The following is a 27,396-nucleotide window of genomic DNA, read 5'->3' on the forward strand; positions in this document are numbered from 1 at the left end:
ATGTAAAAAAAAACCCTTGCATACTTCTGCCGCGAAGTAGTCATTTTAATTTCGTTATTCAAAACGTCGGGGATAACGAAATTGCAATAGCATAAGTAATCTAGAGAACAATTATACATAGATTATAAAATTATAAGTTCATAACATGATAGAAGTGAGCTCCTCATATATCAACTACTTATATGATCTATAGTGAACTCGTTCACCAATCTAGGGCATTTTTTTTTTGCAAAGTCTAAATAAATTACTGTGATCCATTATTGTTACGGTTTAAATAAATAAAGAGCAGGTTCAAAAAGGTTTTTAATATAAAAAATATTAATCTTAATTTATTCGTATTACTTTTAACATCTTGAAACTTCCCTTGATAAATACATACGACAACCATAAAGAAAACAATATTAATATGTAACTAAGGCCACTGAAAGAAAACAATCTCATAATTAAATAGCCAACAGTTATCCAGAAAATGAACGCCTGTGAGCCAAGTCGTCTTAACAGTAACCTTGGGGGTAGATCTTGCCGAATAACACGATAGTGGTTTGTTATGTCTTTAACATACGTTTGGATCGTACATGGCTTCTGTAGTACTTCCCGAGCCGCGTAACCCCAAATGTCTTGTCGATTCCACAGGTTTGTGAACGTTGGTTCATACTAAAATATAAATCATTAAATAAATAAAGGTTTGTTTATTTAACTGTGTGGATAAGCGAGCAAGCCCATTTTAAGACCCACGTGAAGCGAAGTCCATCAAGAACACAATTTGCATGCCTCACATATTAATGTATTAAATCAAGACTGAATTTCTATGAATCACATTTCTTCTAATGAATACTTTTATATAGAGACATGGGTACGTAACAGTAAAAAGCTTAAAACGATTAGTGGTAAAAAGCTCCAAACAGTTACTAACACAAACAAATCAGCAAACAAACAGAAGAAAGGTGATAAACTGTTTTGTCTTTGCTAATTTATGCTTAACTAGAATGTTAATCTATTGACATAACTCACCAATTCATTTATTTTAGTTGAAATTTGATGCAGTATTCTGACTAAAATTGTACTTTCATAGGATGCTATAGGCATGAGGTCTGGATTACCCATATAATGTACATTTGTTGATTTACTTCTCAGCTGTAAAATAGTATATATACTTTAGTATACTCTTCTTTTATTTTTTTAATTGGATATCATTTCTGTCAATATTTACCTTGTTTGTTATAGAAAATGGAAAAGCAGTTGAATTTACAAATGATGAGTTTTCTAAACTGTCATCCGCAATTGGTTCTGAAGGGAGTAGTAGTGCTTCACTTAACTGAAAAATTAAAATAGCTAGGTATACACACACGCTCATAAAACTTCCTTCTTATATATATACAAGCAGCCCGCTCCGGCTTCGCTCGGGTCTTTTTGACGCTGTTTTTTTTTTTTAAATAAATAACTATAATAGTTAGACATCTGCTGTCGCGACACTTTTTGTAAATATTATAAAAAAATATTATAGGCTATGTCACTCGGAAATAGTGTAGCTTCCAAACAGTGAAAGAATTTTTCAAATCGGTTCAGTAGTTTCGGAGCCTATTCAATACAAACAAACAAACAAATCTTTCCTTTTTTTAATATTAAGTATAGATTAAAAATTATGACTCTGGCAAAGATTACTGAGCTGCAGTTCGGTGCGGTATTGTTAGCTAAATGACAATATATAAATGCTTACACCAAATATAACTGCAAAATTGTGTATAGATGTATTTAAATAAGTTGGCACTTTTTTTACTTCTTCTAGATGTCCATCACTTTCATCCTGAGTGGCTATCATTAGCCAGTGCATTAAAGATGACCAAAATCCTAAAACATAGTTGAAACTGTGTAATAATTAACTATTTATTATCTGCTCATCTATAGCATAATATCATTGAATCGTTCACATGATCAAGTGTAATAGAAAATATAATTTGCATAATTACTAGTGGCAGCACGACTTGGGAGCCTGCTAGGGTAGTTACCACCGCCTATAGTAGGCATATTTCCTACCACGAAGCAGTCATGCGTTCCGGCGTAAATGGGATAGCCGTTGCTGTAAAATTGTGATTTGTACCTCATGTTTCTAAGTGGATTTACATTTCCGATATCCGATAAGATTCAGTAACCGCTTAAAACTAGGTGGCCGTAAGCTTTTTCAAACGTTTACGTAATAAATAACTAAATACATACGTTTATTTACCTTGATTGCTCATGTCGATTTTTTTACTAAATTCTTCAACGTTCTTTTCCGCTATAGTTTTAGCAGAAATAATTTTCTTTACAAATTCTAAAGCAAAAGATCGCATGTTATCATTCCATATAGGTTTATATTCGAAATTTTCAGGCATATTGAATTCTGATATTGCTTGTTTCGCTATCGCTACCCATTTTTGCAACGACACTCCGTTGTATGTATAACTGTAAAAGATGTTGTTGAATCTTTATAATTAAGAAAGAGCTTTTTTTTTTCTTTTTTTTTATTTATTGCTTAGATGTGTGGACGAGCTCACAGCCCACCTGGTGTTAAGTGGTTACTGGGGCCCATAGACATCTACAACGTAAATGCGCCACACACCTTGAAAAGAGTTGCGAGAATTTGCTGCATTCAAAATACGTAATCACTGGACGTTATCGGCTTTTAATGTACTCTCTTTACTTGTCGAGTGCACGGTCTATTTCTTTGATGATATGGCCTTTTTCGTATATATTTAAATATGTATGTCTATATCTTATTATTTCGTATAGTATAACTGCTTAATAAAGTATAAGTCATTAATTTATAAAAAAAAAAAAAAGAATCAAAGTGGTTATTCAACATTGGATAAGCATTTCGTTGATGGTTGGGCTGACATTATAAATAAATAAATATAATTATTTTACTAACAATCACGCCACGTTAACTGGTCCCGTGATAAGATCGTAAAGAACTTGTGTTACAGGTACCAGATATCGGAAATAAATGTAAGATTTTTATTATACACATACATATATTTACATTTATATTTATCATACAAATATCTTCCCTTGGCGGGATTCGAACCCGCGACCCCCTGGTGTAGTGACCATGTCACTTACCACTACACCAGACGGACGTATTCCAATTGAAGATTTCGACCTCATTTCTCAAGGGAGGTGGCGTCAATCATATTATGATGTCTATGTTTTAACACTAGATTATTATATTATTACTATATTAACACTAGACGGGCCCTGAGCTCTTTCATCTATCTAGGCACTGAAACAAACTGTTTAAAAACAATAGTTCACCTTTGATCAGTCATTGAATTGCTAAAATTTAAGTCTGAACTGTGTGTCACTCCAGATCCACTATCCAGAATTGCATGTTCTAAGTTCCACAGAATTGGTACTAAATGCGGTTGGGAAAACACCTGCACAAAAAAAAATCATCATACTTTATGATGCAAACGAAAGGCACGTAAGTAAAACAGAATATTACCTTTCCCAATCTAAAAAGCATCACAGCATTTTTGTACGTCGTGAGATCCAATCTCATAAATCTTGGCAGAATCAACTGAAAAATGCAAGTGTATGATGGAAAATTCTCGGCAATAAACTGAGTAAAGCTGGCATCGAGGGTGTGTGTTGGATTTTCATCTTGATGGTTGTTTGATGGAAATCTGAAATAAACAACATACTTACAACCAGCTGCATGTTTAAAGAAGAGTATACAGTTATGCAGTTAAGATGAAAATTCAAGGTTAAAATAATTATTATTATCAATTTACTACTATCAATTTTATCTCAATATCTGAATATTGTTCAATATTATATATCTTTTGATTGCACTATATGTACAGACAATTTCACTGCCGCCCCAGATTCAAATTGTTAGAATAGAAACAACACTTTTTAATTCTAGGGTCAGCAGACTAAAGCACATAAGTCAAAAAACTCTACTTTACAGGAATTAAAAAAAACTATTTAGAATCTTATACATTAACAAACTTAATCATGTTTATTTGAATTATATAAGTCTATAACACTAACTTATTATTAAAATTAAATATTTTAAAGTAAATGTGATTAATTAATAATTAGATGACTTAAGTTATAAGGAACACAATAATAGTATGAGTTAAGTGAAAAAGATCAACAATTAAGATATATATTATAATAATATAAGTCATAAATATAAATAACAACTCAATGTTTAAATAAAATTCTTCTTCTTCATCGAGTTCTAAAATATCTGGATCAGTATTTCGTAAAGTTTTCAACGTGGGAAGACTTATGTAAAATTCATGGAAAATATCTGGTATTAAAGGGAGCAGCGAAATTAAATCAATTTTTTTCTCGATGGATATGGGTAATGGCTGTATAGATATTATATCATCAGTTTGAGAATCCCCTATGGATGATCTCCTTTTCATAGCAACTGTCTTTATAAAATTGTCACTTTCATCTAACGGTTTCATTAAACATCCTCTGCAGACAGGTTCACGTTTACCATGCACAGTAAAAAAGTATTTTTATGTCTTCATTCTAAGCTTTTGCTTTTCAGATTCAATAGCTCATATTCTTTGCTTAGATTTATCTTGAATTTCCATTAAAGACGCCAAGTATGCAGATCTTTTTGCATATGACCCCATTTGCCAATATTCTGTAAATATGGCATGCCTATCAGTTAATGGTATACGTTCTTTACATTTCATTCTGCAAACAGGTAACTCGTAACTCTTTCAAATTCAAAAGTATAACACACTAGTTGAATGTCAAAATATAAATAACAATGTTATCTTTACCACCGTTTCCAAAAAAAGCCTGAGAAGAACCGGCGAAACAAACTCGGCGGGCTTTTTTTTTGTTTTTTCTCAAAAAAATTTTTTTTTTCATTGTGCGATCTGATATACAATTTCCTTTTAAAGTTCTGTATGCCTGTCCTAAGTTAAGTTTTATTTTTTTTTTCTCTTTTGATAGTACGTATACTCTTTTTTGGAGACACATTAGGATTCATTAAAATTTCATCACAAGTACTTTGAACTTGATGTGGTTGGAAGTCTCGGTAATTCATAACATGGATCTCGTACAGAATCATCACTAGAGAATTCAAGTACAGAATAGTATGTTAAACTACTGACTTGACCTGATGATGTTGACAGTATAGGATCGTCTACTACTAAGTTCTCTGTGTTCAAAATCGACTGTTGATTTACATTTTCTAAAAAAGGACAAGACAATTATCTATTTATAATGATATAATATTGATATAATTACGTAATTTGCAAATCATAATTTTGAAGATATGTGAAAATATACCTTCATCGCTTTCCAGATGAGTGGATAACGCCATTTCAACTAATTTCTTGCCTCTTTGAATATTCATCTTAAATAATTAAAATACTTAAGCACTCACACACAACTAACTAACACAACTAACTAACCAACAAACTGTGCACAATCGACAACATTAGTAAATTAAAACCACTTACCGAAGTATTGTTTACGTTATAAATATTTTTAAGTAACTACTTACTTTCTCTAAAGAAATGTTACATTTTGATGTTCTTTATAACATAAGTCAGACTTCTTTCGTTAATAACTTTGTACTTATGGTGTTCCTTAGAACATAAGTCCAGTTATGTTTTTTAGTTCGTTTGATTATATTAGGATTTGATAAGGTTGATACAGAACGCCGCTTGAATACACCATGAAATACTTGAGTTTGATTTATGTGCTTTAGTCAGATTGTGTGTTGAGCAAAATGTAAACCGATGATGTAATAAAAAATAAATTGAAAATTTTGACTTATGTGCTTTAGTCTGCCGACCCTAGAATTGCCTTCTTGGCCAAATGAGCATATGGCCCACCAGTGATTAGTCATTGTCACCCATGGACATTTGAAATAGCAAAAGTTGAGTCACCCTGCTGCCTACCTCAGTCACCACTACCATCAAGGGCATTCATTGTATAAAAGCTCACCTACCCTTAAACCAAAACATATAACTGCTTCGGGGTAGGAAAAAGCAGGTCATGTAAGATTGTGATGAACAAGTCGTTGTCACTGTACAGAATATTAGTGTATTAACCTGACAAAACAATTTATCTTCCTATGTGTAAAAATATGTAAGAATTAACATTATATTATCTATACACTCCATCATCTTATATAACAACTGAACATCGAGTGGACAGTGAGTCCTCCTATTGGGAGTAATAAAAATGAGTTTGTTGTTTGTGACCTATTTATTCCTTTCCAAAAATGTGTTATATGTTTAATTTACTGCAATATTACCTATCTTGATTAATGTTGTTGTTAACGTATCGCCAAGGTTGAATAAGGCTTAACCATAATTCCATAACAAGCCGGAATGAAGCATCTAGAGGCCATGTTGTAACCAAATGTTTGACATAATGATATGCACGTACACACAATATCTGGCGTGCGTACTTTCGTAATGCAGACGAACGCACAGCTGGATCAGAAACGTATTTTGCTGAAAACGAATGCAAATGCTTTATAAGCACTCTAACAATTCGTACTCTTTCTGGACTTGCTGTATTGATTTGATACGACCTTTGATACATCTGGAAACAGGGAAATAAATCTTTAGTAGTATTACTTATAACCTTTTAAATATGTTAAAAAAACTTCATTAAAAAATTTGGATGATTGAAAATAAAAGAAATATTGCAAACATGAATTAAAATAAATTTCAGCAACAAACCTCAATAGACCTTGCATTTAATTGTTCAACACTCATCCAGATATCAATAAAAACTTGCAGTACTGTTTCAGATCTCCATACTTCGTTTCTAGATTGTGTTTGTGATGTATGCTGATTGTTTATAACAGAACCAGTTAAGTCTGATATTAATAACAGTGATGGTGAGTACAGAGGCCTGAAATGTAATTAAATTTTTATTTTTTTTGAATCATTTATTGGTTTAATTCTCGAATCGATCGAATTCTGACAAAATCGAATGCATTGATTTTAAGTAAGTACTAGAGGACTAAACATAACTCTAATACATGAGGCTGTGAATCCGCTCACAGGACTTTTTTTTAAGTAGATACCTATGTAATGCTGTAAGTGTTTAATATTAAATGCATTTTATAATGTTAAACCTATTTTTTACAAAATACTATAATATTTTATTACAAAAAGAATCCTTAAAAACAAAGCAATACTTTCAACTTTATAGTACTTAACATCTCTTGTAATGTCTGTTTTCTAAGAATTATCTATCTGTCAGTTTGCTACTATGATTGCTGAAGTCACAATCTTTCTATTATTTCCTTAATATATTATTTACAAGCCTTTTAATAAACTGAACTCTCAGTCTACTCCCTGGTGAAAAGGTTATTAATAATTATTGATGCTGCCCTTATAGAGGCTATGTAGCTTTATTCTAAAGTTATCAAAATAATAAAGAAAAATCTTGCAGTAAATGAGAATATCTATTACCTGTTAGCAGTTTTCAATGGAGCTGCTATAGGTACTTTTCCAGTGTAATTTGATATGTGTGGAAGCACAGGCATGTTGGGATCCAAAGGCAGAAAATGCATCAAATAATCACACGCTAATGCAAAGTACACACTATTCCAATTCTCCCATGTGTTCTTATTTTGATTATTATTAATCAAGTATAAGGCAAAATTGAAAATGTAATAATCGAAAGGATCTGATGATAAACTTTAAGGACCTTATTGGAGTGAAAAATTAGGTACTTAAGTAACAAGATCAAATTCTATTCTATCACTATTTTTTCACGTGATCTTATAAAATAAATGTTTTATTGCGTTATCTATGGGCTTCAATAACCACTTAACACAAGGTAGGCAGTGAGGTAGCTTACTAGTTCATGCAATAAAATAAAAATTAGATTTATTAACAATTTTAAATATTATTAGCAAAAATGTTTTGCTGAAATGAAAATCTCTAAGTACATACTGCAGACATTTTTAAAGGATACTGAGTGCCAAAGAAATCATATTCATTGTTTGTGCATCTGCAGTTAACATGTCAGCATAAAATTGTGGGCATCTCCCTCTTTCTAATGTCACCTGTAGATCAAGCTGGAACATTTGTTAAATAGTTTCAGTGAGTGGTATCATGGAACATAATTCATACGATTTTTGTGAGATTTATTTAGTATATGCTTTTAATATGTTTGAGATAAAAATAAAACTTCTAAAACAGTACAGTTCTATATGCTTAATTGAAAAAATATATGATACGGGAGCCAAAGATCTATCCAATCAATTTTAGCCAAAATGCTACAAATAATAATGTAATGTAGAATAATACTTACAGGTAATACATTTAATGGCAATTCGTACTTCAACTGAGTGTCAGATAATAACCTATAGCACAGTCGAAACATTGGCCCTTGAGGCTCCAAAAAACTTATCAGAGCTTCGAATTCATATCGATTAACATCGCATGTAATACTCTTTAAATCCCATCCGGTGCTGAATGAAGAGGAAAAAATGTTATTTATCAATTGAGGGAATATTGTTTGTAGATCTTTGGTCGAGCTGGACTGGTCTATTATTCTAGTTAATTCAATGACTTTCTCTTGTAAAGGCAAACTCAGACTTGTATAAAACTGACTCTGAAATCATATAAAAAAAATGATTATTGTAAACATAGATTTTGAATGAATATATGGTATCAGAGTATGAGTATGAGTTCATTTACCATCAAATCGTGAGCCATTATTCTATTTATTTAATTTAGTTTGATGGTTAAATATATATTCCAGTGATTTATTTTCGTACAGTACTTATTTTCATAGAATTAAAAGTACATAAGTACGTAATTTGGTTCCTTTCCAATCTTATTTCTAACCTCAACTCAACGAACAACAGAAAATACACTTATTTTTTATAGCAAACAAACTTTCAAAACGAAGATTTCGCTCACTGAAATATATTGCCTTTTTTTTAAGGGATTTTATGACCTGGTAACTAAGACCTTTAGGTCAAGTCTTATTTTAATGATACGTAACTTTTTTATATGAAAATAATATTATGAAATGAAATGAAGTTTATTATTATGAAACGTGGCATGAAATGAAATGAAAACGAAATGAAATGAGACGATATGGGATGAAATTTAATCTCAGTAAAATGATGATGGTCATTTACTGAAACTTTTTCAGTGGACATTTTGGAGGATCCTGAGAAGTTACGTTCAGCGGCTTTCTTTCATTTTCTCACATTTGTGCACTTTTAACTTTTACAGATACTAAACAGTTAATAAACCACCGTTATTACACATTTAAACCTGAAGAAACACTAATTAGACAAAATAAAACAAATGACACAACTTCACTCCTCGCGTTCCCGCCAAAAAGTCCAAAATGTATTGCCCCTTTCGCTCCGACCATAGTTTTTTATTGGTACAATTTTTCCTTGTTAGGAAACGCAAGGGGATCTAAGCCCATACAGCCTCGTCTGTTCTATATATTTTCTGAAATAATTTTTCAAAAAAGCCGAAGCCAGGTTTTATATGATATATATTAATATATCCTGAAATAAAAATGATATTAAGGCCGAAGCCAAGTCCTTTATAATTTCTTCCTGAAATAAAAATTTCAATAAGGCCGAAGCCAAGTCTTATTTATTTTCCAATCCTTGTAAAATGGCAAATTCGACAATAAATTGATTTGAGCTCTTTTTTTTTACGACCTGGTGACAGAGACCTTTAGGTCATATCTTATTTGGAAAATGTTCACTGTGAAAAATGTACTTTGGGGTATATTTGAGCTCCGACTGACTACGAGCATAGATTAAACACTTAGGTATCAATCAGTCAGAAAATAAGTCATAAAAAGACAGTAGCGTTCCATTTTCCTAACTGGAAAGGTATCAGTTCATCAGATATCACTCATACAGCAAATTTTTTACTAAAAATGGTATGGAGCGAAATGATTGATTTCAGACATTAAGGAATTTCTTATTTTCTCCCACAAATGTTTAAAAGTCTAAGTAACAGTGATTTAATTACAGTTTATTCCTTTCCGTTTCCCTTTTTGTAAAACTGACTTGGCTTTGACCTTTGGTTACAAGTGTATGGTTGTATGGGCTACGTTCCCACTGCTTGTCTGGCAGAGGAATCAATAAAAAAATGCTGACATTATGTCATTGTGTCACAAATCACAATGATTGTGAATTGAGCATTATCGTACAAAAAAATAATAATTCGCCTCGTAAATAATAATTACATAATGGCTAACTGGATTTTTGAGTTAAATAATCCACAATTTGTTGTGGCGCCTATGGTTGATGCTAGCGAACTAGCTTGGCGCCTACTCTGTAGACGGCATGGTGCAAATTTGTGCTACACTCCTATGTTACATAGTAATGTTTTTACAAAAGATGCTAAATACAGGAAAGACAACCTAGTTACTTGTGAAGAAGATCGTCCTTTAATAGTACAGGTACACATATAATTTAAAGCAAACGAAATTATTTTGTAATATTTACTTGAAATAACTTGTAACTTGAAATAACAAATAATTTCATAACAACTGTTCTTAGACAGTACTACAATTAACTGACTTTAGTGAAGTTTAATTAAGTAATTGTTACTGTATAGTTTTGCGGTAACAACCCTGAAATTATGGCATCAGCTGCAAAATTAGCTGAAGAATATTGTGATGCTATAGACATCAACCTTGGATGTCCTCAATCTATTGCTAAAAGAGGAAGATATGGATCCTTTCTTCAAGATGACTGGGAATTATTGAAAGAGATCGGTAATGCTAATTGAGGTAAATATTATGCTTATTGCTGATATTGTATTGTATTTTAAAATTATGCAAACTTATCAAAATTATTTAATTAGTTAGGCATAATTCAGAAAAAAAATTAAAACGTTACAAATATTTAAAATTACAAATGTAGTAGAGCTGCATGCATAAACAGCAGCCTCTGCCTGAGTGAATTGGTAGCACAATTGGCTGGTTCCTGTTGCTAAAGTAGTTAGAGGGTATAAGCCAATCCCAAAATGTATCTTACTGTAAAAATAATGCAGCATTTAAAACCTTTCCATAAACATAAACAAAAAATATCTAGTTCAATGTATTCTATTATATTATGTATATATGTATAAAGTAGTCAAATATAATGTCAGCAGTAAGCAAACATTCTTTCCAAAATCAATTCTTATAAGATTTTTATTTTAGTGACTGCAATGTCCAAGGCTGTTTCCATACCAATCACATGTAAAGTGAGAATATTTGAAGATATTGACAAATCAGTAAATTATGCCAAGATGCTAGAAGCATCTGGATGTAAACTCCTAACAGTTCATGGAAGAACAAGAGAGCAGAAAGGGCCTTTGACTGGCATTGCTAGTTGGAAACATATAAAAGCTATAAGGTAATGTTAAAAAATGTTATTTTTAATGTATTTGAAGGTGGTTTTATTTATCGCGAATAATGCTATTTGTTCTACATAAAGCACTTCAGAAACATTGATTAGCCTTGGTACACTTTGGTGCTCAGTAGTTAATAAGTAAGGATTATGAATCTAAATTCAATGATTATGTTGACAAACTAAACTGCATTTTCACTGATGGCATTCCACTTAATTTAGATAAAATTATTTGTTGTGAAATGTAATGATTGCTTTTAATTATGATGGGAATAAAATAATTATATTTTGCAAAATTTTCAAGGGAGTCTGTATCAATACCTATGCTTGCAAATGGTAATATTCAGTGTCTCGAAGATGTATACAGGTGTATAGAATATACCAAAGTTGATGGCGTAATGAGTGCAGAGGGAATTCTTACAAATCCTGCTCTGTTTGAAGGTATTAACCCAGTCACTTGGGAATTGGCAGAAGAGTATTTAGAATTAGTTTACAGGTATCCCTGCCCCTCATCTTATGTTAGAGGACATCTATTCAAAATTTTCCATAAAATGTGAGTTTGATTATTTTACCTTCTATTAAAGTCACTAAGATATCTTCATATTAGTAACATACTTTTCAAAATTATTAAATTTTACTGGTGGTAGGATGTCTTCTGGGTTTGCATGATTTGGTATCACCACCCTGCCTATTTCTGCTGTGAAACAGTAATACGTTTCGGTTTGAAATATGAGGCAGCCGACGTAGTGTTAAAGTTGAGACCTCAGAAGTCATGTCTTGAGTCGGGTGACGGAATTTGCGTTTTAGATATCTATGGGCTATGGTAACCTTTTAACACCAGGAGGGCTGTAAGATCATCCAACCATCTAAGCAAAAAAAAAAACTATTTAAAATTATCACTTACACTTCAGATCATTCACAAAATATTTTGCCACCAGTTTCTTCTTTTATCTTTTAATTTACTGGTACATTTTAGTTTCACCTTTGATGAGAACAATGATGACCGACAATTACTTGCTACAGCTCAGAACATAAATGACTTCAAGAAAGTTTGTGAAAATCTAAAAAATAAATATCAACCTTATCAAGAAGGGAAAATACATTATGAAGATGAAGAAAATATATCCAGGACAGGGTACAATTTAATTTTACCACCATGGATATGTCAACCTTATGTGAGAATGTCACCAGAAGCACATACACAGAAAATGCACGAGCTAAGTAAAAATCAGGTAAGACCTTGTGTTTTTTGATGGCACATTTGTATCTTATTATATTTGAACCTATAATAATATTGTTTGAAACTATTATATTATACAAGTATTGAAAATTTTAATTGGTGACATAATATGATAGTATATTAACTTATTTACTCACAGATACTTGGTAAGACACTGTTATGTAGCAATACTGCATTTTATCATTTTGCAGAACAATCAGGAATGTAAAAGAATTAATGAAGACCAAGATGGAAATCATATATCACGTAAGAAAATGAAAAAGATGAAACGGATGATGCGAAGACCTCAGAAAGCAGATCAAAACCAGAATGGGCGAAATGGAGATATTTGTTTCAATGATAAATGTCCTAATCCTCTGGTTTGTATTCTGTACTTGATATATAGTTTAGTTATATATACACTTAAGTCATGAGAATCTTATGGATAGCCTATAGAAAGAAATGTAAACACAAGTAACTTCTGCGAGATTGACTGTCAGTCTATGCAAAAAAACTTAAAGATTAATGTCAAAAGTTTACGGTACCTCATAAATAAGTATTTTTGGAGAATAGTAAGTAATTTTTAATAGCATTAACAGAATTTTTACATGCAAATATGCTGTCACTGTAGGCAGTTATAGTAACAAAAGTATAGTTTGGTATAAGTTAAGTACCCTTATACCCTGATTGCCTGTTCAGCGCGAATCAAGGTATATTGCAAATTGTTACTAAAAATGTATTTTTGTAACTACGCAAGGGAAAACAATTTAAAATACGTGACTTCCGAACTTTACGTTCGCTAAAGATCGCGCGACTAACTGCGTTCGCATTACATTCCGTGTTCACTTAATATGGAGTTATTAGAGAGACAAGCATCTATATTTAACTTGATCAATGATTATCGTTTCCGGTAGTAGTACATTCCAGATTCGGGTTTTAGTTCCATGGAGTATGATAATTCTGTGCACTTAGTTGGGAAAGCATGAAAACCGGGGCCGTGCCTTGTGGCACTGTGTCCCTGAGTGACTGTGAGCAGATATCATTATGCGGATCGTAAGCTTATCTACGTACTAAGCTAATAACAAAGCAGCAGGTCCCTATTACCGTAGTTTGTGCATTAGCCAGTGTCAAGTAATAAGATTTTTTGGCTGTTTTAATTATTTAAAGTTTATGAATAATAAAAAATGAAAGAAACTGTCCATGTTGACCATTTGTAATATCAGTGTAAGTATGAATGAAATTAGCAGCGTGGGACGGTATAGATAAATTAGGGTTTTTTTTATTGCTTAGATGGGTGGACGAGCTCACAGCCCACCTGGTGGTAACTGGAGCCCATAGACATCTACAACATAAATGCGCCACCCACCTTGAGATATAAGTTCTAAGATCTCGGTATAGTTACAACGGCTGCCCTACCCTTCAGACCGAAACGCATTACTGCTTCACGGTAGAAATAGGCAGGGTGGTGATACCTACCCGCGCGGACTCAGAAGAGCTCCTACCACCAGTATTTACGCAAATTATAATTTTGCGGGTTTGATTTTTATTACACGATGTTATTCCTTCACTGTGGAAGTCAATCGTGAACATTTGTTGAGTACGTATTTCATTAGAAAAATTGGTACCCGCCTGGGATTCGAACATTGATGCATCGCTCAACACGAATGCACCGGATGTCTTATCCTTTAGGCCACGACGACGGTTGAGAAAGTAATTCGATTACTGTAGTAATTAACTCTGCAAATTACAATATGAAGTGAAATGAAATGAAGTTGATTAATATTATGAAACATGGCATGAAATGAAATAAAATGAGATAATATGGGATGAAGTATAATCTCAGTAAAATGGTGATCATTTACTGGGATTTTTTCAGTGAACTTTTTGGAGGATCTCGAGAAGTTAGGTTCAGCGGCTTTGTTTCATTTTCCAACATTTGTGTACTTTGACAGATACTATACAGAAAATAAATCACCGTTATTACACTTTTTAAACCTGAAGAAACACTAAATAGACAAAATAAAACAAATGACACGACTTCACTCCTCGTGTTCCCGCCAAAAACCCAAACCGTAGATTAGACACATTAAACTACATTGTTTCCTTTTTATCATTTCAGGGCGGTAAATGTACATACAAATTATGTAAAAAATGTTGTAAAAATAAGTGTTACGAAGAAGACTTGGATTGTAGAGGTCACAGGATACTTGTTCATACTAGAAGAGAAATTGCCAAATTATTTGCAAATAAAAATACTGAGGAGACGTAGCTGTTAAGATATTTTTTTTGAAATAAATTGACTACCTGATTATTGAAATTGATTGCTTATATTGTTACTGAGAAACATATTATGTTACCTCGTGATTCAATGTTATCAGTAGCGCTTCCCACGCAAGCTATTGCAGGATCAAAATGTAACTTTATACAGGACCCCCTTCGTATAAGACAGCTAATTCGCATCATGCTATATCTAAACCGTGATAAACGAACCTTGAAATAATATACGTATAAAAGGCAATGTGTACCGTTTTATATCGAAACCATGACTTAAGGTGTAAGTAATATTTTATGATAGCTTATAGCTTATTTTATGATAACATACGTTAGCTTCGTTTAACTCTAATGATTTTGCATTCGATGTTGGTTTTTCTCCGCAATTTATACAATCTTCAAATTCCAGTTTTTTCTTTCGACTGAAATAAATATTCGTTTAAATTTTTTTTTCTTGATCTTGTCAGACATTATCTAATTTGATTGATTGATTTGATTGATTCAATTTCCAAAATTAGAATTATTATAAACGTTACAACTTAATTTTTTACATACCACAAATTGAAATTACTATGCACTATAAAATTATAAGAAATAGCCATGATTGACTTTTTTACTTTTCAGTTTCCCTACCAAAATGTTAAAAAAATAAACCAAGAAACAAGTTCTCAATATCATTTACAAAGAACAAAACCCACTTAACCTTCACTTCTCAAAATGAAATGAGAAAGTTTTCAGTAGCAATAAAGTTGGTAAACTTTTCCATATTGAAAATCAAATTTTCAACGCATATTGGATTTTTTAAATCGTGACGTATTAAAATGGTGTTACAATTATTCTCAATTCTTGTAACGTGTAATATCGAAACTGTATAATCTTATTATTATATACATAATCTTATTCTTATATACACAGGTTTATACCGTGAGTATAGATATATACACGAATACCTGTTGTTGCGTTTAGATATTATTAATTAAAAAGTATTTAAATATCAATAGCCATATTGGCGATTGTGACGTCACTGGTCTATGAAGGCAAAAAATAATTAAATAATATATTATAAATAATTAAAATTCCAAGAAAACTTCCCTGCTTCCAAAATTATGTTTGTTTTATCCTTTCCGAAGCTTGATCTTCGTTTAGACGTGTTTACTTAAAATAGAATAATTTGATCGTCTTGTTGGTGTAACTGTTACTAATGCTCCACGGGTCCGCGCTCGGTTGGATATTGAATATATGCATATACATACGAAATCTATTTTGGCGAACTAACTAACCATTGAAATCCAGATCTGAAACATTACTTCCGTACTACGTCAGTTAATCAGCTTTTTGTCATAAATGAGTTAACAATCTCACGGCATGCTTGAAGTTGAGTAGTAAAAGAGTAGTTACTCCAATTCGTAGACACCACTATTCATACATAGTATATTCGTACTGTATCCAATACCGTATTTACCATAAGGGCACACGGGGCCCGTGCCCAGGGCCCCCATTCTCAGGGGCCCCCTAAGGACCGACAATTTCTCTCACACATTTATCCGGTTTCCATTATCGTAATAACCAAAATACCAGCCGCATTCTAATATCATTAATGACATATTATATCATACCGTATTTGATTACCTATAATAAAGGGTCATACTCAGTAAAAAAAGTTATTATAATTCGCTTTTTTTACTTTCCAAAAGGGCCTCAAATTCTTGTGTGCCCAGGGCCCCCCTAATTTAAAACGTCCCTGACTGTATCACAATACCTCCAAGCACCATTAATTATATGGAGCCATTTATTGTATGTACCGTGCGTACTTGGATATTCTTTTCTAACGTATGTTGAATTGAATATATCCGAGCACTGCTCTTGCTAGGGCTAGAATTAGCACATTCTCTCAGGTCGAGCTTCTTGAGTTCGTTATGTCACGGCGTAGCTCCTAGGATACCAGCGAATAGGTAGAAAAAAAAACTAATATCTTAGTATTCCCTCGTAATTATTAGTGGAGTGTCGTATGACGAGCTCTAACGGATATGTACCACCACTGTAACTATTAATCATTTAAAAAATTGCAACAATCATTATCACAATACAAAATTGAAACTTCATATTTCACGTTGCGTTGTGCCCCGACACCCAACAGCTTCGGTAAACACTTAAAACCGAGTTGGTCGTGAATAAATAAATTATTAAAAATAATTAATATTTAAACAATGACGTTAAATAATAATATGTATGTACCGCTTCTGTTGTATATAATTTCAGTTGCTATAGAAACTAAGTAGCTCTGTACTGTATACAGCGAATAGGTAGGTACGGTAAAAAAGACAGTGTACCTACATGTGTTAATATACATGCTACTTTATTCACGGACTATGTACCTACATTGATAAACTTCGAGTGCCTTGCCTAGATAATCTCTACATTATTAATATTATTGAGATTTATAGATAATGAGTGACGCAGAAAAAACATGAATGTATTGTAACTTACTAAATCTATAATACCGAAACGTTTGCGCGCGCAAGTTCGTCGCATGTCTATGTAATCATCAATATGGTTAGACGTTCTAAGACTACGTATCTGTGTGAAAGGAATTTTAATGTTTTTAAACACAAATACACACCGTATTTGTGTTTAAAAACATTAATATTTAACGAAACATTAAAAAGATTTATTGAAAAGCGAAACAATTTGTAAGTTAAATTAAAATGACTATGGAGCTAGCATGTGAACACTGCACCCTATGGCCTTACAAACAAAATTAATAATAAGATTAAAGATTAAAATATAAATAAAGTGATTACTTGAAGGCAAATGGCCGAATGCTGCATTATAACAAATTCTTCACCTCGGCTACAACGAAGATTAAATGGTTTTCAACTACCACTGAATTATCTGCAAGTTCTTGGGTGGATTGCTCTCATTGGAACTGCTCTAATAAATTTTATATTTTTGATACAAATACAGTTCAATGAATTAAGAATGATATCCCTGATTGTGTACACAGTGCTGTACGTGTCACATACTATCGCTCACGTTACTGCATCCATGCTAGATCCAAGTGAGACCGAATTGAGAAAGATGGAAATAAATATTATTCCGGAATTCGATCGAACTATTCACGCGCATGTCATTGAGAATGGAAGATGTCATTTATGCAACATACAAGCAACAAGTAGATATACTAAACACTGTAGTATTTGCAATAAATGTGTGGATCAATTTGATCATCACTGCAAGTGGTTGAACAACTGCATTGGAAACAGGAACTACTTGCCGTTCATTGCATCTGTTATTACAGCTTTGATGATATCTGCGTTTACGGCTGCATTGTGTCTTACAGACATTGTTTTGTTTTTAACTAATCCGTATAAATTAAGTACTGGCCATTATAATTATATCAATTGTACTATAAGCAAAGAGACGTACTCTGAATTTTGTAAAATATCTATGCCATTGTTAGCATTTTTAGTGTTATTCTTTATAATAGCTATTGGGATATCATGTGCCTTGTTACATTTATGCTGTTTTCACGTTTACATCTCATATTTGGGAGTTTCCACTTATGAATATGTTATGAAAAGTGGCACATCAGAAGCAATACGCTGTCAATGCTTTATTTGTAAGTGTCGCAGAATAAGTTTACCGAAAATGTATATTAAAGACAACACGAAACCCGATGATGAAGTTGTTGATAAACACGACAAACCAGAATTAATAGACGGATTATACGACAGCGAAACTCGAAATGGCAGCAATCTAATTGTTTTGGTAAATAACCAATTGGATAGAGCAAGAAATTGGTTTGTATTCGATAGGAATAAAGTACATCCGCACAATGTTGATAGTGACAGATAATGCTTCTATTTTTATACAAGCTTTATAAACAATAAAATAAGTATACACTATCGTAAGATGATTTTATTACAAAAATTACAATATCTCTAGAGATCGTTTTAAGAAATGGTGTCCCGTGTATTCTACGGTCAATTTCATAAATCTTAAATTTTCTTTTTCTCAGCATTGGTGAATAACGCGATCGACTTTGATACATAAAAGTCTCAACTGTATTGTTTAATAACTGCCCTTGGTTCAAAACGTTTTGCCCCACTAAAAGGCAGGACGGTGGTACCTATAGAAAATACTTAGGAAGTGAAGTGTAGGTACTTATCCGTTGATACTTCACTAGATACACCATATCATTAAAAATAATTTTTTATAAGAACTGAGTTCTCAACTAGTTGAAAGCCCTACATTTTTTTTAGATGAAATTATAGGTAGATGAGCTCTGCCACAAGAATCCAATTGCCGTTCCGAAAAATAAGAATTCCGATAAGAATGGTGCCGTTGACGGAATTCGTAACTGTATTGATACGTGTGTCCGATTTATTTGTGTTGGTATTGGTAGATATACGAGGATATTAAAATCACTTTTAAAAAATTAATTAATTCAATACTTTCATTATTAATATGGGATAAAACTTAACACAAAATTTGATTTTCCAGAAAAGTGCCACCTTCGGTGCTTCTGTCCAAGAGACAGATAAATAATCTAATTAAAATAAAACTGACCATTCGAAGGTACTGACGATGTTTGCTGTGCTCAGTACTTTGATATACATTACATTAATATAAGAGTAACATATAGGACAGGCTTGCCACATTCTCTGGTTCGTGGTTTAAAGTTTTTTTGTTAACCTTGTGGCTTAACCAGGACGAATTTGAGGACTTAGCCAGGAAGTTTTGAGGCCTAACAGCAAAGTCAGCAACAGCCAGTGCATCTACCACCAGATCGGAATCGTGAGACTCGCTGAGAAGCTGTGAGCTGGCGCTATGGATTAAGTGTCACGTCGAACTCTGCGGAGAGTACTATAACCTATACTTTGGTTGCTGCTAGTAGAGTCCAACAGCAGCGAGACTGGTTCAAAACAATTAGTAAGGAGGAGTGTAGGGCATCGACAGTCCACCATTGTGGTTGCGACTTGGACACGGCAGAGCATACGCTCGTCGCCTGCCCCGTATGGGAGGGGTGGCGCCGTGTCCTCGTCGCAAAAATAGGAACCGACTTGTCGTTGCCTAGTGTTGTGGCATCGATGCTCGGCGACGACGAGTCGTGGAAGGCGATGCTCGACTTCTGCGAGTGCACCATCTCGCAGAAGGAGGCGGCGGGGCGCGTGAGAGACGCACAATCCCGCCGCCGTCGAGCGGGGGCCAGGGAGGCGGATCTCGCCCAAGCCCTGGCCCTCTAAGTGTTTCGGGTCCCCCTCACATGTCGGTCTGGGGACCGGCGAGGGGGGCCTAAGAAGACGACGTGCAAGCTGCTCTGCACGCGTTTTACGCAAGAGCATCCGGGTGATGGAAGGCCGGCTATCCTCGACCCACGCTGGTTCTGGCCCAGCGGGGTATTCCGTAGGGTAACCCACTCTAACCGGCGCCATCTAGGCGGGCTTCGGACAGTCTGCCGACCGAGAGGGCTGGTGGTCGTGGCGCCGACGACCGCCAGTCCGGCGTCCCGAGGGGGAGGGTGATGGGAGAGATGTGCTCCGCACTAAACGCTTCACTTTCCCCCCTTTGCCTTGTCATGAGTTCTGTCTCATGCGAGGTTTGGACGTTGGTTGTTGAGCGACAGGAGGTTTTAGTCAGTTCGACTCTGACATACCCCGCCCAGTATCCCCAGAAAAGGGCGGAAGTCCGGCGATTTCCTCCTGACCAAAAAAAAAAAAAAAAGGGCATCGACAGTGACATCGACCCAGGTTATCGTGAGGCGCCGCTGACGCAAAATAGCGTCCCGACGATGTCTGTGTGCTTTGGAGTCGTTGATATACGATAGGTTGAGGTATGCCGTATTATAATGAAATATATTCGACCGTGATGCATTAATTGTTATCACATATCATTTGCCTCATCGAATAAACACAAAAATGGTGACGTTGTCAATCCTGTCTAAATTAACTATTTCTTATTGCATCCATATTAGAAAACAGATATTCTCAAAGAATTCATTCTGCAAAACAAAGTCAGAAATTGATTAAGGTACGATATATGAAATGTCGGTTTTTTGTTTGTTAAAAAAAATCGATGACGACTATTACGTTCGGTTAAAATAATGTAGGGTCATCATCATCAGCCTGCAGCAGTCCACTGCTGGACATAAGCCTCCCCCAAAGCTCGCCACTGAACCCGATCTTCGGTTCTACGCATCCAGTTACTGCCAGCTGCCTTGCGCAGGTCGTCGCTCCGTCTAGCAGGAGGGCGTCCTACACTACGTTTGCCGGTTTGCGGTCTCCACTCCAGAACACGTCTACCCCAACGGTTATCAGTTCTGCGACATATGTGACCAGCCCACTGCCACTTCAGCTTACTAACTCTGCGAGCTATATCGATAACTTTGGTTTTTGCCCGAATGACCTCATTGCGTATTCGGTCTCGCAATGACAAACCAAGCATAGCTCGCTGAGTAACTGTTAGTTGGTGGACTAGTCGCACAGTCAGTGTCCACGTTTCGGCTCCGTAGGTAAGCACGGGTAGGACGCACTGTGTAGGGTGTGATCCTTTTATTATAAATTAGGTACCTACCTATGAGATTTGTTTGAAAACTGAAATGTCTGGGTTTTGACATAACATTAGAATTGATAGTCTTAAAAGCCGTATGAATCATTTAGAAATATTGAAATTAATATCAGAGACATGCATAGCTTGTATAATCTCTAATCAATGACTAATTAATTTTTTAATTTTAATTATCATACAAAGCTAAGAGTCGAGTCAACGGAATGGCAGCGTCGCGGCGAGCACTTTCTGTCTGAAATAATTTTAAATTTTATCTTATATATACTTAAAAGATTAGTATCGCTTGAAAAGTTCGCGATACAACCGCCGCCCGCCCGCCCGCGGTGAAGCGAACAGCCGAACGCCACGTGAGTCTTGTCGATGGTTCTGTCCGCGGCTGCCAGCGGCGACAAAAGCCCACCAAAGCGACACCGCGGTTATATGTAATAACCAATTCCATCCAAACACACGAGTATCATTACCGAATGAAGAAACTAAATTAGTCAAGAGGAGAGTAGGCGCGTGCAGTCTGGAGGCCGCCGGCCACTGCCATTCTGGTGTGACTCGGTCCTAATCATAAACACTGTCAATAAATCATTTTTTATCTCTATTGAAATTAGAAGTTTTAAATACTTTATTTGATGCTCATTAAGAGTGCATTCAAAGTTAAAGTTGAGTGTCAATGTAATATCTGGGATAGAAATACTACAGATAGAATTGCGCGAAAGGAAGATAAAAATTATTCTTTAGTATACATTTCATTAGTATACTGTGTACTGTACCACACCTGTATATTTTGTATTCAAAATGACTTGCGATTTCTGGTTCATTTCCATTAATCATAGCATAAATTATAATACATAAATAAAAGTACATTTTGGAACCAATAGATACTTTACTAAATAGTTAAATGTAATTTACAATTTTTCTGCATTGCCTAAAATATTTCAATCAGAAAATAAAAAAAAAAACAAATATCTTCAAACATCCGTATCACCATACTGATGTGGGTAAATAATACCTTTTAAGTATATTTTTAGTCACGCTTGCGACGACGGTTTTGTTCCTCCTGAAAAAACAACAATGGTTAAATATAGACAATTTCATTTGGCTTTTTAACTTTACTTTATTGTAATTGTGAAATTAGGTTTGTCCTTTTTTCATGTTGTATTGTTTTTTAAAGTGACATTTTAAGGTCAGTAGAGCGTAAAGACTACCTTTTATCCCGAATAAACATCTCAATCCCATGAGAAACAATTTTATTATCTTTTTAAAAATACCAAAACACTAGAAAAAACTATTAATACTTTCCTCGACCACGGAGGCCAAGCTGCAGGTAAGAGCCAATTATTAAAAAAGCATTGGTAAAGCATTAGCATGTGAAATATTAAGCACATAATTTCCTACCTTCTGTGTCAAAATAATAACCAGTCTTCTGAACATTCCAATAAAGTCAATGAATAATTCCAATGCATGTTGCACAAAGTCTTTGCTTCCCATTCTGCGTTTCTCAATGATAAGTTGTGTGTCGAATAGTACAAATCCGCACATGAGCATGAGGCCAAGATAAAGATGAGCCTGTTAAATTAGAGAAATATTTAATTAGAAATAATAGAATAATTCAAATTACTTAAATTATTTTCAAAAATCTTGCATATTCTAATGAGACCTAATACTCAAAAATATTATAATTATTGGCCAAGACCAAAATTTTACCATCTACATTCAATGACTTAAGTTCAGTAACTTTCTATGTGTAAAGGGAAAATTACAGGGTCTATGCATCCTGATGTAATTGGCAATGAGACAAAAGTGATTTAAAACTCTCGACCAATCACTCAAAAGACATAGTGGATAACAGCACTGTATTAAAGTTTTTCATGGACATTTTTGTTACAAGAAAGTTATTTTGTGAATATTTTTTTCTGGCAAAAGGATGAGATGCCGTCCCACAACAACTTGGCATCGCTCAGTAAAGTAGGAACTAGGCGTCTTGGTCATGATTTGGGAAGAGATAGAACAGACTGCCCAAGACCAATGCAAATGGAAGAATTTGATTCGAGCCCTACACCCCAGCAGAGGGTAACAGGAAAGAAAGAAGATTTTGTATTTTAAGACAAAAAAACAGCTTTTTTACATTTTATGGAATTGTTGAAATATGCTATGCTAGTCTATGTTGGTAAATGCAAAATACTATAATACATTCATATAATAACTTTCTACATTAATTATAATTATAAATATAATTCCCAGCCAAATAAACAAAGATCACATAAAGATCATTAAAGAGATTAGTCATTAACTTGACTCATAGTCAATTCTTTGATGCAACACTACTTTGATATGTTATTGTATATTCTGAATGCTTATTATATTTAACTGTCCGATTGATATTTATGAGTGAAAAATATTACTCACTTGGTACAGGAAATGTGACTGCATAAACAGATTAACCAAAGTCATTAGTGACATAGACGTGAACAGTGTCATCAATGTGCCACCGAGGAATAGCCAGCTGCCTCGTTCAGCAAGCATAGCAGCAGCAGAGAAGCATACAAATACCAGGGTAGTGCCGAGCAGAGCAGTTATTATGATAGATGGGTCAACTACACTGACATATTCAAGCAGGGGACCCATGCTCATGCCTGAAATATAAATAAAAATTTAAACTACAATTTATAAAAATGATTTAAGCATTTGTGGATACTGGATGTTGGTACACATTCAGTTTTCAATATGTGAACCTGAAATAACAGAACAATATTGTTGCACTATGTTGTGTAATAATAAGGCTCTAATTTCTCTCTATCTTGTAATGTTTTGATAGTAACTAAAATATTATAGTATTTACAATATTACTCAATAATTCGCATAATTGTCATGATTTCATCATTAATTGATTTTCAAGTCATTATACCTGATGTTAATCCAAATCCAAGTAGATAGCCGAGTCGTAAGTTAGTGTTCTTTCCATTATCGGGTGTGGCAATTAACATGAGCATTAGACCAGCACCAACGATGGCCGATAAAAATCCAGCTTGGAATCTTGTAAACATATCAACATAAACCCCAGCAGATGCAGAGACGCATGTCATCATTAATGTGGCGTAAACATTTTTAAGATGCTGACGAACTGGTGGTTCCCTAAAACATTGAATTGGATCATTTTAATCTGTGAATTAGCTTTACACACCATATAATCATATGTTTTAATGTTCATATCATTAACAAACAAGATACGCCAATCTCAGTTTTACAATATTTACTCAGATGGGCATTATCTATTAGCATTCATCGTATGAAGAAAATTCATAACATCAGTTTTAATGCAAAGTTCTAGAATGATCATTCAATGACCTTGTTTCGTATACAAATATTACGTATGTTATTAACTTATATTTTCATAACTTAATAATTAAAACCGATTTATTATACTCACAGTCGATTCTGAAAGCTGTTGACAAAGGTTTGAAAATTTATTGTATTCATGTTTTTTTTTTTACTTTCTGAAGGGTCTTTAAACAATGATTTCAATAATATGATCTATGTTTTTCTATTTGAAGTCTAAAATATTTATAGCTTTCAATATGACGCAACAACAGTATTCAAGTTTCACAAGTCACAATAAAACAAACAAATAATTTTCGTTCTGCGCTGTAGAGAATATGGCAGTGAATAAAATTGGGTGGTGTGGAGTGATTTTATTGACCAATGAGAATTCAGAAGTCGAACTTTGAAACACACGTATCCCATACGTCATTACCGGTGTTGCTAGAGATTGAATTATATGCACTAGGTGTGTAGAGTGTGACAACTGCATTCAATTTCAACTCACTCAAAAATAATTTAATATAAAAATTAAATGGAAAAAGTGTACCCTTTCCCCGCGGTTACAATAATACTAGCTACTAAGTATACTAAATAATAACCGTAAATATTTTATATGCACGTATATGTATTTGTATATATATATATATATATGTGTATTTACACTTGTATATAGTACGTATGTATTTTTGTGTATGTATATGACGAAGATAGCTGGTAATTTAATTTAATTTTAATTTCAATGCATCTATCATTATTTACCCTGCATTACCTTTGGTTGACTGTTAGAAATGCCCCAGGCATTAAGTGTAATAAATAAATAAATAAAAACCTTAATCCTTAATTAATAAAGTTCTCCTATTTAAAACAATATTATTTTGAATTGTTGGTGTTGTTTGATAGTTTAAAGAACAGCATCATAGTTTAAATCTTTCCACATGTTACTATGGTGCCACCTTAATTAGCTCCTTTTCAGCTGACACTTTTTATAACACTGAGGTGGTTTTCCTTACCTCTATCCTCCCTAGTCTAGAAGACCAAACTTTAATCAGTTTTCTACGATATGATTATTAGAGCCTATACATATCGTAACGTTAATGATACTATCTACCTTGAGACGGAGTTGAATCCCTATTGTGACAACGGCTTATCCTACAAATTGAAAAGCAAAATAACTTTCCGGTAGAAAGGTGTTACCTGTATAACATGTATAGCAGTAATATTGGGAGTTCGACTCACAATACGGTCAAACAGTGGTCTCGAACCTACCGATATGGGCTCTGTTCTACCGAAATACTGAAATATAGCGATTTTTCTACGATTTCAGAGTATACATGGAAATTCTCCCGATTTTTCTACCGATTTTACACTTTTAAGTTGGTAGGCTTTTTCATTTATGTTTAATGTTACGGGGAAGCCCTCAATATTAAGTATGGATGAACCTAGTACAGAATGTTCCATATATTTTGGGGAATACCCCTGTGTCCTACAGCTCGATGTTCTATGGGGCTCGGGAATTTACCTGTCTAATCTATATATAAACAGGAATTCGGTTTAATTTTTTCATTAACTTTTCATAACTTTGAAGAGAAAGTAACTTTCCTAAAGAGTGCCTACAAAATAAGATTAATAAGTTCAAATGTCATCTGATACAACAAGCACAAGTGCGAGTGTAAGAAGAGAAAATTATGTACAATATTATAGAAAATAATGGGAAGAAGAATTTCCAGGCTAGCTACAAGATAGTCGGTTTCCTTTGTTGTCTAATTTCATCTTTAATATTTTATCACTTCCCCATTCATCCGCTAACGTTGAACGCATATTTTTACAAATTAATATTTTGAAAACAAAACAGTGAAATAGACTGTCTACTGAATCAATCACTACTTTATTACATGCAAAACGATTCTTTAATACAGCTAATTGTTATGATTTTGAAATTAATTCGAATATGACTGCCGCTATGGTTAAAGAATATTGGTATAAAAAATAATTATACTTAAGTATGATTGTTATAAATTAGTCTGTAATTTTTTTGTTAAATAAATAAACGAATTTGATTGAATATGGTACTTTTTTGTCAAATACCGATTTTGGATACAAATATACCGATTTTAGCTGGCAGCTCTACCGATTTAGCTCTATGTCGTTCGAGATCACTGCGGTCGACAGGAGAATGAAGTTAGCCCCTCAAAAAATTTTTTTTTTCCTATTTTATACTTATTTTCTATTAATTCGTTTGTTCATCATTTGTTCATGATTGTTCACTGTTAATAATTTTTTGTTCTGCATTTATTTATTTAAAAAAAATATTTAAAAATATTTTTTTTTTTTTTTTTTTTTTTTTTATTGCTTAGATGGGTGGACGAGCTCACAGCCCACCTGATGTTAAGTGGTTACTGGAGCCCATAGACATCCACAACGTAAATGCGCCACCCACCTTGAGATACAAGTTCTAAGGTCTCAAGTATAGTAACGACGGCTGCCCCACCCTTCAAACCGAAACGCATTACTGCTTCACGGCAGAAATAGGCAGGGTGGTGGTACCCACCCGCGCGGACTCACAAGAGGTCCTACCACCAGTAGATATAAGAATATACCTACAAGTTAGCCCCTCTAATGCAATTTTTAATATTTTTTCATCCTTAATGACTCATAAATATTC

At 33.8% G+C, this 27,396-nt stretch overlaps 4 protein-coding genes across 8 annotated transcripts; 2 read left to right on the plus strand and 2 right to left on the minus strand.

Annotated features, from left to right (window-relative positions):
- Positions 1-286: 286 nt before the first annotated feature.
- Positions 287-9,343, minus strand: LOC101737587 (sphingomyelin phosphodiesterase 4). Of its 3 annotated transcripts, none has more exons than XM_062670560.1 (13): positions 9,137-9,343; positions 8,299-8,458; positions 7,960-8,062; positions 7,452-7,668; positions 6,711-6,885; positions 6,278-6,570; positions 3,482-3,662; positions 3,292-3,413; positions 2,225-2,442; positions 1,718-1,848; positions 1,211-1,315; positions 1,012-1,134; positions 287-654 (listed from the first exon to the last, which is right to left on the minus strand). In XM_062670560.1, exons 2-13 carry the CDS (start codon positions 8,368-8,370, stop codon positions 325-327), a joined length of 2,070 nt encoding a protein of 689 aa, XP_062526544.1. In that variant the 5' UTR covers positions 8,371-8,458; positions 9,137-9,343; the 3' UTR covers positions 287-324. The 3 variants fall into 3 exon arrangements, with proteins under 3 accessions (XP_062526544.1, XP_037869258.1, XP_037869259.1); XM_038013330.2 differs by having other exon boundaries at positions 8,299-8,601; positions 8,688-9,343; XM_038013331.2 differs by lacking the exon at positions 9,137-9,343 and adding an exon at positions 8,688-8,947.
- A 596-nt stretch (positions 9,344-9,939) lies between these two features.
- On the plus strand, positions 9,940-14,904 carry LOC101735813 (tRNA-dihydrouridine(16/17) synthase [NAD(P)(+)]-like). 2 transcript variants are annotated; one of them, XM_004933567.5, is made up of 7 exons: positions 9,940-10,431; positions 10,590-10,749; positions 11,179-11,374; positions 11,673-11,921; positions 12,345-12,600; positions 12,800-12,967; positions 14,707-14,904. In XM_004933567.5, exons 1-7 carry the CDS (start codon positions 10,219-10,221, stop codon positions 14,854-14,856), a joined length of 1,392 nt encoding a protein of 463 aa, XP_004933624.1. In that variant the 5' UTR covers positions 9,940-10,218; the 3' UTR covers positions 14,857-14,904. The 2 variants fall into 2 exon arrangements, with proteins under 2 accessions (XP_004933624.1, XP_037869339.1); XM_038013411.2 differs by lacking the exon at positions 11,673-11,921.
- Positions 14,905-14,999: 95 nt separating this feature from the next.
- Positions 15,000-18,765, plus strand: LOC101735943 (palmitoyltransferase ZDHHC11). Its single transcript, XM_012696715.4, has 2 exons — positions 15,000-15,141; positions 15,483-18,765. Exon 2 carries the CDS (start codon positions 17,670-17,672, stop codon positions 18,711-18,713), a length of 1,044 nt encoding a protein of 347 aa, XP_012552169.1. The 5' UTR covers positions 15,000-15,141; positions 15,483-17,669; the 3' UTR covers positions 18,714-18,765.
- A 3,514-nt stretch (positions 18,766-22,279) lies between these two features.
- LOC778526 (Bax inhibitor-1-like protein) lies at positions 22,280-25,179 on the minus strand. Of its 2 annotated transcripts, NM_001098350.2 has the most exon segments (5): positions 22,280-22,473; positions 22,812-22,982; positions 23,823-24,049; positions 24,322-24,548; positions 24,844-24,893. In NM_001098350.2, coding segments are annotated over 5 exon segments (708 nt in total). In that variant the 3' UTR covers positions 22,280-22,440.
- Positions 25,180-27,396: the final 2,217 nt, after the last annotated feature.

The sequence above is a fragment of the Bombyx mori genome, chromosome 10, assembly GCF_030269925.1.
Source record: "Bombyx mori chromosome 10, ASM3026992v2".
NCBI classification, from domain to species: domain Eukaryota; kingdom Metazoa; phylum Arthropoda; class Insecta; order Lepidoptera; family Bombycidae; genus Bombyx; species Bombyx mori.

Coding starts and splice junctions, on each gene's coding strand:
- LOC101737587 (XM_038013330.2), bottom strand. Junction 3,414..3,481: donor TGCTTTTTAGATTGGGAAAG/GTAATATTCTGT, acceptor TTTTTTGTGCAG/GTGTTTTCCCAACCGCATTT. Junction 1,135..1,210: donor CATTTTCTATAACAAACAAG/GTAAATATTGAC, acceptor ACTATTTTACAG/CTGAGAAGTAAATCAACAAA.
- LOC101735813 (XM_004933567.5), top strand. CDS start 10,219: ATGGCTAACTGGATTTTTGAGTTAAATAATCCACAATTTGTTGTGGCG. Junction 11,922..12,344: donor TTCAAAATTTTCCATAAAAT/GTGAGTTTGATT, acceptor GGTACATTTTAG/TTTCACCTTTGATGAGAACA. Junction 12,601..12,799: donor ACGAGCTAAGTAAAAATCAG/GTAAGACCTTGT, acceptor ATCATTTTGCAG/AACAATCAGGAATGTAAAAG.
- LOC101735943 (XM_012696715.4), top strand. CDS start 17,670: ATGGCCGAATGCTGCATTATAACAAATTCTTCACCTCGGCTACAACGA.
- LOC778526 (XM_062670355.1), bottom strand. CDS start 24,893: ATGAATACAATAAATTTTCAAACCTTTGTCAACAGCTTTCAGAATCGA. Junction 24,549..24,843: donor AACAGCTTTCAGAATCGACT/GTGAGTATAATA, acceptor TCAATGTTTTAG/GGAACCACCAGTTCGTCAGC. Junction 22,983..23,822: donor AGTCACATTTCCTGTACCAA/GTGAGTAATATT, acceptor CTAATTTAACAG/GCTCATCTTTATCTTGGCCT.